Source organism: Palaemon carinicauda, chromosome 5 (assembly GCF_036898095.1).
Source record: "Palaemon carinicauda isolate YSFRI2023 chromosome 5, ASM3689809v2, whole genome shotgun sequence".
NCBI classification, from domain to species: Eukaryota; Metazoa; Arthropoda; class Malacostraca; order Decapoda; family Palaemonidae; genus Palaemon; species Palaemon carinicauda.
Window position 1 is genome coordinate 89101176 of NC_090729.1, and position 11752 is coordinate 89112927.

The 11752-nt window shown below is 44.5% G+C and overlaps 1 protein-coding gene across 1 annotated transcript; it reads right to left on the reverse strand.

Moving 5' to 3' along the window:
* Positions 1–9080: 9080 nt before the first annotated feature.
* On the reverse strand, positions 9081–11540 carry LOC137641017 (uncharacterized). Its single transcript, XM_068373467.1, has 3 exons — positions 11504–11540; positions 9938–10411; positions 9081–9820 (listed from the first exon to the last, which is right to left on the reverse strand). Exons 1-3 carry the CDS (start codon positions 11538–11540, stop codon positions 9081–9083), a joined length of 1251 nt encoding a protein of 416 aa, XP_068229568.1.
* Between the last annotated feature and the right edge of the window lie 212 nt (positions 11541–11752).

Here is an 11752-nt window from a genome sequence, read left to right on the forward strand (position 1 = left end):
ATAAATGCAACAGTTACAGATGAAGTTTTTCTACCTGAAAGGGAAGAAAAGGTTAATGCCACCTTAAAAATTGAAAAATTTGGAAAATTTATCAATATAATTTCAGTAAATATTGCATACTATTAACACTGTGTACAATGTACACACGGCACAAGTGTTATCTGCATAATTGTTCACCTGAAAATTTGAACAGTCCTAGTGTCACCTTAGTGACACTCATATAAAAGATATTGCACTGGAGGTGTCAATACCTTTTCACCGGAATTGAGTCCCAATCAATTCACTGTTCATCGCAGCACTAGACGACAGGTTTTACTACACTACCTGCCGCCACCACGTAATACTTGAATTCGTGCACTTGTTTCGCATAATGTTTGTAAAACACTCTAGAGGACTTCCATCCAGTATATAAGCGAAGACACTTGAGGTCCATATACTGAAAGAAGTTCAGTGAGGAAGCAATTTTTCTTGGATCATGACCTGCAGGTGTACTGTCGGGATCCGCTCTGCAAATAAAGTAGGTGAGCTTCGCCCTCAGTTCTTTCAGGGATAAGTTTGATCCTGAGGTTTCTCCTTTGAAGAGCTGTCCTCCCCTGAAGTCTGAAGTTCTTCGAAGATAGACCTTTAGACATTCTACTGGACATAGAGAGACATCTTCCTTCAGAGGGCAGATTCTCGAGGGACCCCATCTCTTAGTGGGTAGCTCATTCTTGGCGAGAAAGGTAGGATCAGGGAAGAGATTCAGTTCTCCCGCTTCTGTGAACTGAATATGGCCCTCATCTCTTGATAGGGCAACTATTTCACTAACTCTAGCCCCTGAGGCTAAAGCAAACAGGAAAAGAACTCTTTGAGTAAGATCCTTAAGAGAACAATTTTCATTGCTTAGGGATGAGGCATAATGTAAGACTTTGTCCAAAGACCATGAAATGGGCTTCGGAGGTGCTGCAGGTCTAAGTCTAGCGCATGCTTTCTGGATCTTGTTAAAGATTTTGTTCGTCAGGTCCACTTTGAAAACGTATAAAAGAGGTCTAGTCAATGCTAGGCCTTGTTCATGTAGGTGGATGAAGAAGGAAAGGCAGAAGTCTATTGAGACTTCCTTCGGGTTTTTTGCTTTGACAAAAGCAACCCACTTTTTCCGAGATGATTCGTATTGTCTTCTAGTTGACTTTGACTTGTTTTCTTCTAGGAAGTCTATACTGCTTTTTGAGATCCCAAATCTTTTCTTAACTGCTAAGGTGAGAAAATCATGATATGAAGGTTTTGGGTTCTCTGTGATGAAGCGAAGACAGTCGACTTCTGAGTTGAGATAGAGCAGGGTTTGGTAGAGGGACTTGCCTCAGCTTCAGTTCCATTACCAGAGGAAACCAGTTGCTCTTTGGCCACTTGGGGGCTACTAGAGCTGCTGTTCCCTTGAAGGATCTCAGCTTGTTGAGGACCTTCAGTAGGATATTGGTCGGAGGGAACAGGTAAATCCTGGGGCATTCGTTCCAGTCGAGGGACATAGCATCCATCGCCTCCGCTAGAGGGTCCTCGTATGGGGCTACATACCGAGGTAGTTTCTTGTTTTCGCTCGTCGCAAAGAGATCGATCTGCATTTCCGGGACTTGTTCCAAGATGAAGGAGAATGAGTCTGCGTCTAGAGACCATTCTGACTCTATCGGCTTTAGCCTGGATAGAGCATCCGCCATCACAATGCAGAACCCTTGTAGGTGGACTGCTGATGAGTGCTATCTCTTCTTTTTCGATAAAGGAAAGATGGCTAACATCACATGGTTGATGTGGGGCAATCTCGAGCCTTGTCGATTCAGAGATTTCAATATCACTTCGCTGTCTGAGATCAGGCCTGATGTGGGCTGATCTGCGAGGGGAGAGTTTTTTCAATGACAAGAGGACTGCCATGGCCTCCAGAATATTGATGTGAAAGGTCTTGAACAGGGAAGACCAAGTCCCTTGGGCTTTCCTTTGGTGGGAGTGACTTCCTCATCCTTCCGTCGATATGCCTGTCTGGATAGTTACCTATGGTAGAGGTGGTAGCAAGGGCACGGTTCTCGTTAGGCTCTTGACCTTCGACCACGGCTTGAGAAGTGATCGCAGTAAGGCCGGTATCAGTCTTTGTAAATCTCTTCGAGCGTTTGATGCGTATCTTCTCCAGACTCCTGCCGCATCTTTCAACTGTACTCTTAGCACTGGGTCTGTTACTGCTGCAAACTGGAGAGAACCCAGTACGCTTTCCTGTCGGTGTCTTGAGATCCTGTCGGATTAAAGTAGTCTCTTGACAAACCCCGAAATCTCTCTCCTCTTCACTGGGGGAATAGAGAGACTTCAGTTGCAATGGATTCCCAACCATTGAAACTCCTGAGCCGGAGAGAGTCAGGACTTCTTGAAGTTGATCTTGAATCCTAGATGTTCCAGGAACTGGATCACCTTCTTGGATGCTTGCAGACAAGCCATCCTGGATGCCGCCCACACCAGCCAGTCGTCCGGGTACGCTGCTACCTGAACACCTTCTATGCGAAGTTGTTGAACGACTGCGTTTGCAAGTTTCGTGAAGATCCTTGGGGCTATGTTTAGTCCGAAGGGCATGGCTCTGAAGACATACATTTTCTTCTCTAGCTTGAATCCTAGGTAGGAAGAGGGGGCGGCTGACTGGGAGATGCCAGTAAGCATCTGCTAGGTCTATTGAGACTGTGTACGCCCCTTTTGGTAACAGGGTCCTTATGTGCTGAAGGGTTAACATCCTGAACTTGCTGTTCTTGATGAACTTGTTGAGTGGCGACAAGTACAGAATGACTCTGAGTTTGTCCGAGTCCTTCTTGGGAACACAAAACAGCCTTCCCTGGAATTTGTTGGACTTTGCTCTCTTTATAACCTGTTTGCTCAAGAGTTCTAAGTTATTTTCTTCCAATGAGGGGCTGGAGTGCTGGAAGAATTGAGGAAATGATGGTCGAAGCCTGCTCCATCTCCATCCTAGTCCAGAAGCTTGCTCCATCTCCATCCTAGTTCATTCTTGATTAGGCTGTGGGCCCAAGGATCGAAGGTCCAACGATCCTGAATGTGTTGGAGTCTCCCTCCTACCTGAAGCATCTCATTGCTTCAATTGTCCGGAAGGTTTACCTCCCTGACCGCGTCCACCCTTACCTCGTGAGGGGTGTCTTGAGGAGCCCCGTCGGAAGCCTCTACGTTTGGGACGAAAGGTAGTGGTTTGCCTCTCAAACCCAGGGTTGAATGCTGGTGACTGGGCAACCAGCTGCTGAGGCACCACTTGGAATGTGGTTTGTGGTTGAGCAACCTCTTGGGGCCCCACAGTCATGGTGACTGTGGGATGTTGTTGCGCAGGCCGAGAGGGCAGTCTAGGTTTCATGATCTTCCTCTTAGGTTGGGGACCGGCATCCAGGGAAGACTTGCGCTTTGATGAGCTGCCCCACATCTGGAGAAAGTTCCTATTCTCCGTGGCAGCTCTATCAACTACTTCCTTGACCACCTCATTTGGGAAGAGGTCTTTACCCAAGATATTGGAAGATATCAGTTTCCTGGGTTCGTGTTTTACTGTCGCTGCAGCAAACACAAACTCTCTACACGCTCTCCTAGCCTTCATTAAGGCGTAAAGGTCGTTTACTAAGGTGGCCATGTGCATTTTGGCCAGGACCATGAGCATATCTGAGGTGCTTTTCAGACCTGCACACATCTCGATGCAGTTCTGTAGGGATAGGGATGCCGCCAGTCTCTCCTCCGTCTCTTGCTCCCTGCGCAAGAGAAATTCTGACAGTTTCGGGAGATTCTCTCTGAACTGTTGTCCCGCGATATTTGCATCCAACTTCCCTACTGAGAAGGTTAGGTGGACTTCTTTCCATTCCTTATCTTCCATGGGCAGGGGTAACAACAGAGGCCTACACTCCTCTAGTGCAGTGCATGGTTTGCCTGCCTCCACTGCCTTGGCAACAGCTTTAAAAGCCTTCGACATAAAGGGGAAGGCTATTGAAGCAGGAGCAAGAGAGGTAGGGTGCTTCTTGCTCAAGGCGGAAACTTTCGAGTTTGTGTAACCCACCCTCTTCAGATTGCTCGACAAGAGAGCCTGTGCCTTATCATGGTCGAATACCATGACCTCCTTCGGTTCCGTCTCCTCTTTTGACGCTGGCTCCTGCTTCAGTCGAATGAAGCATTCTGGGTAAGCATTAAAGCTTGGCCAGAACTGGATGTCATCTAAGGGGATGGCTCCCATCTTCTCCGAGATGTAGAGTTTGCCGTTAGTAATCGGCATAAACTCTGCATACCTTCAGGGATTGGTTTCTGAGCAGGATGGGAGGTCTTGGACTCTGGGTCGCTTGTATAACCCTCGGGAGGCGGTGAGTGGAGCTTCACGGAACTCTCTCTCGAGTATCGCTTCCCTTGCTTCGCCTTGCTTGTGAATGTTCTCCATTAAGGCCGTAAGATGGGCCAGAACTGCCTGGATCATGTTGTCCAATGGAGGGGTAGAAGCTGAAGATGTCGAGGGTAACGGCTCCGGTGCCAGCATAGACGGAAGGGACTCCGACTCGACACCATCTTCTTCTTCCAGAGGTAGAGTAGACTCCTCCTCGGGATCATCCTTCAGTAGATCCTTTTCAGTGTCCATTGACACTTCAGACATCCTTTTCTCCTGGTGGATGTCCATCCCTTGCAACGCCTCACTGACATCCGTCTCGATGGCAATGTGGACGCAGGGAGGTCCAGGTCGTGCCGGGGGCACAACAGCTGCACTACCCGCTTTCGGGAACAGCAAGCTACGCATCCTGTCGTTAGGTAGGTACGGTCCCGGAGAATTCTTCTGGAACCCTCGCACCCATTTGCGCGGCTTTTCTCGTGCTGCATCCCTCGACTCCGTTGACTTGGGGTCGTCGAAACCTTCAGTCACCAAGGTCCGACAGATGTTGCAGTTTTGGGGGTCCCAGTACCGCAGGGTTTCGGTAGTGATGGTGCAGGGGGCATGAGACCTGCAGGCTTTGTGATCATAGAAGTTCCTACTACTATGGTTGCAGATCACATTACATTTCATTTGGGGTTCCTCTTGTAAAGAAAGGGAAATTAAATGAGTATGCGGTTGTTTATCTCGCATGATAAACAGGTTATGCAAAATATTAATATTTTAACCATTATAGCTTAGGATAGTAAGCTAGAAGGGAAATAGGAAAGACACATACTTGTGTCTCCTTTCCAGCCAATTGCTGTGACCTCCCCAAATATTAAAGTTATAGAGTTTCCTTTATGAGGGAAATCTCAAAAGAGAAGGGTTCTATCCTCTAGGGATAGAATAAGTGTATTCTAATACTGACACTTCTTAAATTATTTAATATTGTGGGGTAAATTATTACATGATTACTAATTAATGTATTGAAGGAATTCTTTTCTTTCAATATAGTATTGGTCTCAACAATAGACTGTGCAAGAATAAACAAGGTATGTTGGAAAATAACTACTGTATAATATATACTATAGTTTTCTGTCAGCAGTATATACTATACTGCAAATATACTGGCTACTATATAATCATATACTGTAGTTCAGCCAGCATATTGCCGGCTAGGCTAGCACCTGGCGGCACGGTCCGGCCAGCAACATACCTGACGGCACTGGTCCAGCCGGCATGCCGCCGACTCAGTAAGTACCTGACGGCACCGGTCCAGCCGGCAGCATCTGGCGGCACTAGCTGACAGAGAGAGAGAAAGCATGGAGTGAAGGGCTGCCTTATCAAAATGTATGTTTACCAAAAATAAGGGTGTAAGTACATAACCTTACTGCCTTCCTCCAGAATGAGGGTTCATATGGAAGAGGAGAATGCATCATTCAGGCTTCCATCCAGCCACAAGATCTGTTGCCAGTCCCTGCCGGTTTCAGGGATGTGGATGGCAGTCCAAGAGAGGACTGAAGAACACTCAACAGCAGAGGGGTCTCCCATCGGCAGCTGTCACAGCCGGCACAACCTTTCCCGGAGCCTTGCATCCATTAGGGAAAGACTGAGTGACTATACAGCTGCTCATGTAGTAGCCCGGCCGGCACCACAATCTACCCGGCAAGCGGTGAGATTGTAGGACGATGGCCACAAGATTGCGATAGCTAGGCCATCGCTAAAGGACAGAGAGGGGCAGGGAAAAGGGTCTTGTATCAAGTGTAGGAGAAGGCGGCAGGATTGCCGACACTTCCACACAAGGGTGAAACTTTGTTTCAGTATCGGCGCCATCCTAGGCGGCAGAAGAATGTCTATTCTTCAGCATATAGTCTGCCGAAAAAGGACTAGTCTTCTAGACCGCAGGGGAGAAGGTGGCAGCATCATACTTCCACTTCAAGTGCAGCCTAGTGAGGCTATGCCAACAGCTCTAAGCCGGCATGGGAGCGACTACTCGCCCTGCTGCTCGGCCGCCAGCAAAAAGACTGAATACTCTGAGGTTCTGTCGAAAACCCAAGCCGGGATACTCACCGGCAAGGGTGGGAGACAGAAAACACTAGCCTAGTCAAGCCGGAGTGAACTACTCTATGGCAAGACTAAGATAGGGTTGTCGCCTATGGTGGCACTCAGAGGGAGGGAGGGATTACCCTTAAATCTCCACAGGAGACAAGTATTGAGTTATATAATTGGTTTTAGGAGATATACTATCTCCTGTTGAATTGATAAAACGATACACGAGGGTAAACGGGGATAATGTATAAAAGTATACTTGTTGTGACATTAAAAGACTTGGCTGCTTCTACCCAAGCTTTATTCAACTTAAACTTCAGTAGATTAGCCTATTCCCTGAAACAACCATGAACATAATTAGCAATGACCCCATAATAAATGTAATACAAACTCTGTTAGATCCTCAAAGTAAATCTAATTAAACCAAATAGATACAAATGGAATAAACAAAAGGAAATACAAAAGAAACAGAGAATTACTTGATAAGTAGCTTTGACTGTCCCTTCATCAGGTAAGTAAACGAAGTATGAAAAGATCACCAGACAAACAGTTCAGAGTGAGGTATGAAAGAGCAAAAGGACAAAACAATATCATTACATTCTTCCCCTCTAGATATAAAATTGGTTATATCACTTTGTAAGTAATCAATCCCAACCATATCGGTTCGGAGCCCTTGACACCCGGATTGATCTACAAACTGGAGGTGATGCAGCCTCTGTTCTAATTTCAGCTTCTGGGTGAAGTCCAATACCTTCTGGAAACTCTTGATGGGTTGTCATGGGTGACACTGGAGATTGAGATGGTATGGCCTCTAGTGACAATGAAACAGAAGGTAGTTCTTGATTTTCAGAAACAGAATTATCCCTAGGGCATGGGGCCAAGACACGTAAGGAAACCGTTGACTCTCCTCCGCTGGGATGTCTAATGTTAGCATATGCTGGCTTAGCAGATAATAGTTCAACTTCATCCACAAGGGGTTAATTTTTGCTAGTTCTGACAAACTTCCTCAATAATACAGGTCCTGACGACATAAGCCAAGAAGGCAGAGAGCTCCCCGAGGATGAGCGGCGCGGAAATCCTAAAATGTGTTCATGGGGTGTGACATTAGTTGCTGTCAACAGAAGGGATCTAAGTGAATGTATCACATCAGTGAGTACTAATTCCCAGTGCTGATTGGGAAGATTTCGAGACCTGAGTGCCAGCTGGATTGCCTTCCATACAGTACCATTGAGCATCTCCACTTGCCCATTACCGATTGGATGAAAAGGGGTAGTTCGACTTGTTTCAACACCCTTCTGTGCGAGATAGGTTTTGAGCTCCCTGGACATGAATGAGGTTCCTTGATCCAAATGTATATACTGAGGCATCCCACACAGTCTGAATATTTGTTCTAAGCACTTAATCACTGTAGTTGTGTTCATGTTGGGACATGGAAAAGCAAAACGAGAATATTCATCAACTACAATAAGTAGATATGGGTTTTCGTGAGGCCGTCAGAACTGGTCCTTTAAAGTCAATGCTTAATCTCTCCATTGGCTGTGTCACCTTGATGAGTTTTCCTTCTTGGAATTTGTAGAATCTTGGTTTCAATTCTGCACATATCCTGCAAGAAGCTCAGACCTTCTTAACATCCTCAGTGGAAAAGGGAAGATTTTTCGATCTCACAAAGTGCAACAAGCAAGTCACTCCTGGATGGCACAGATTCCCATGTAGTTCAGTAAAGGTAGAGGACGTAGAAACCACGGAACCGCAAAAAGCTCGGGTGAAGGCATCAGGAACCACATTCTCTTTACCGGGGCGATAATGCATTGTATAACTGAAGGCTGCGAGTTCCATCCGTCATTCCTGGATCTTATTATTCTTAACTTTAGTGCGTTTCCTGTTATCAAACATGAAGGCCACAGAACGTTGGTCTGTAACGAGATCAAAGTGTTGTCTAGTAAGAAAATGACTCCACTTATGTACAGCCTCCACGATAGCCATGGCTTCCTTCTCTACGATGTGATAGTGAACTTCACTTCCTTGTAAAGTCCTAGATATGAAGGCCAAAGGCCTGCCATTCTGGTTGAGTACTGCTGAGACTGCTACTTCCGAGGCATCACATTCCACCTCAAAAGGCAAATTTTTATCCCCAGAGTGTAGTGTTGCTCCTTCAAGTTCTTGTGCAAGTAATTCAAAAGCCTGCAAAGCTTCTTCATCTGAAGGAAATTTCTTTACTCTTGCCAGTGGTTGAATCCTAGCAGAAAGATTCTGTATCCATTTAGCGTAATAAGCAAACATACTCCTTGCCCTCTTTAAAGATTCTTGACTAGTGGGAGGTGGTAGTTCTTGTAGAGGCCAGAGTCTTTCCATGTCAGGCTTTATTACACCATTCCCTACACAGTAGCAAAATATTAATGGTACACACAGATTTAATAGTTTTAGTAGCATTGAGAGTTAGGTTCCCCTTGTTGATGACCTCAAGAAAGCGCTGCACAATCTGATCATGTTGTTCTTAACTGTGTCCAGCAATAGTGATATTGTCCAAATATAGGAAAGCACCTTGAAGTTTTCTTCTTTCACCAACTTATCCATAGTTCGTTGGAAGGCTGCAACTCCATTGGTAACTCCGAAAGGTACTCTACAGAAGTGGTACAGGCGTCCATTGGCTTCAAAAGCTGTATAATTCTTGTCTGATTCCTTTAGTGGGACTTGGTGGTAAGATTTTCAAGTCAAAAGCCGAAAATACGCAATATGTTGAGAGTTCATTAACCATGGTGTCAATCCTTGGTAATGGATAAGCATCCAGTTCTGTATACAGATTTATAGTTTGCGAATAATCAACACACATCCTTTTCTCATGCCAATTAAAGGAATCCTTAACCACCACAACTTGAGCTCTCCATGGTGATATGCTATCCTCAATAACACCCTCAGCCAAGAGACGACTAGTCTCCGCTTCAATGAATTCTTTTTCATCTTTACAGTAATGTCTTGATTTAGTGATGATAGGCTTACATTTAGGTAACAAATGCTGGAAGATAGAAGGCTCATCCATAGCAGCGGCTGCCAACGAACAGCAGGGGTTAGCAACAGATAAGTTGAGTGATGGTTTCGGCCCACCGTATTCAATAGTCACTTTCAGATGCTGCTCTTGGAAGTCCTGACCAAGTAATACTCCTGAACATAAATCTTTCATTACTGCTAGACGTGTGGATGGATAAGTTTCTCCATTAAGATGAAGAGTCAAGTCTACATTGACATAACTTGGAGAGCTTGTATGCAAAGATTTCTGTGCTAAAGCAACGTCTTTATCAGTGGGATATATTGGTAGCTTCAATTCCCATGCTACATTTTCATCTATATAACTGTCATCACTGCACGAGTCGACAAGGGCCGTCAACTTCCGTCCTTTAATTGTTGTCTAGGTAGCTGCCTGATAGAGGCTCTGAGGAAAAGAGGTACCAGCATTAGCCGCAAGAACAGATGACTGTGAGGGATCAAATACTGTAGCTGTTGTAGATTTACCTCCATATGCAGATTTAGACTGGCACGCTTTTGCAAAGTGCCCCTTCTTGCCACATTTATTGCAAATGGAATCCCGAGCAGGACAGTGTGCATGAATATGATAGGGACCTCCACAAAAAAAGCACTTTCTCTTCATGGACAGAGTAGTTGCTAATACTTGAGCTCCAGCAGTTACCTCACAGCTCTCAGACGTTGGTCCACTCTTCACATGATCATCTATAATAAGTGCATGATCCGATGTAACCATGGCAGCAGTATGCCCAACATGAGGAAGCATGTGACTGTAAAAATTAGCATTATGTTGGGCTAGGTCTAAAGAGTAAGCCTGGTCATAAGCTGCCTGCAAGTCTAGAGTTTTGTTTTTGAGAAGACGTTGCCGAATTATAGGTGAGGCCAGGCCATTTATAAAGGCATCCCTGATCAACTCCTCTCTGTATTGTTCTGCACTAACTGACTTTAAATTACAGTCCTTGTCTAATTTACGCAATTCTCTCAGAAACTCATCCAAAGTTTCCCCTGCCTTTTGTTGGCGAGTAGCAAGTAAATGTCAGGTGAATATTTCATTAGGTGCTTTAACATATAACTTTTCCAACGTGGAAATGTCAGTATCATAATCCACACAATCCTCAATGTATTCATACACATTATGACTGACATAGTTCACGAGTGTCCTTAGTTTATTTGGTGCCCTTTCACCACATTCTTGAATAAAGTTGGAAAACGTCTTGTGCCAATGCCGCCATTCCTTTGCTGCAAAAGGGAAGCTAGGGTCCAGATCCAAACAGCCAGACTTCAATAGTTTCTCCATAGTTTAAGTTGAATAAATTGTTGTGACATTAAAAGACTTGGCTGCTACTACCCAAGCTTTATTCAACTTAAACTTCAGTAGATTATTCCCTGAAACAACAATGAACATAATTAGCAATGACCCCATAATAAATGTAATACAATCTATGTTAGATCCTCAAAGTAAATCTAATTAAACCAAATAGATACAAATGGAAGAAACAAAAGGAAATACAAAAGAAACAGAGAATTACTTGATAAATTGCTCTGACTGTCCCTCCATCAGGTAAGTAAACAAAGTATGAAGAAGATCACCAGACAAACGGTAAAGAGTGAGGTATGAAAGAGCAAAGAGGACAAAACAATATTATAACAATACTAAAGCGCATAGGCTAGGGGTGAGATCTCGGTTACCTAAATCGCCAAAACTCTAACGTATACGATCGACATAAGGAAGAGGAAATTTGTATGCATAAATATATCTTTACTAGTATAATTGTGCCTAAATAGCTTTCATAATCTATTAATGCTATTACAACCAGGAATGTCGTTCTGCTAACTAAATAACACATGTATAACGAACGACAACGCCCATGGCGCCTCCGGACCGGCCAAGCTCCTATACACATTAAATTAAACTAATTTCACTGTGAAACAGGAGCTAAATATTATACACTGTAAAGAATAAATACTCAACTTTCCAGAGGCACAAGAAGCTGGAGATTGCATATTAAATCCTATCAATAATGATCAGAAACGTTAGATAACATGGAAACCCACCGTGCAAAATTGCTACTGAAATAGGAATGAGCGCCATCTTGGAGCCTCGTAATAGTACAGGAGAAAGGTTAACCATGATAATGGCTCCCCTTCTGTTTTCGCCACTCTTCCCCCTCGAAACGAAAACGCTAATCGGGGTGAAGATTGCTATGTGGCGTATCAAGATATACGTCCCCTGATATTATGCGAAATTTTAAGGATATTGGCCCAGGAGTTAGAATTCTGAAGACCTAAAGGTCAATTCTCTGG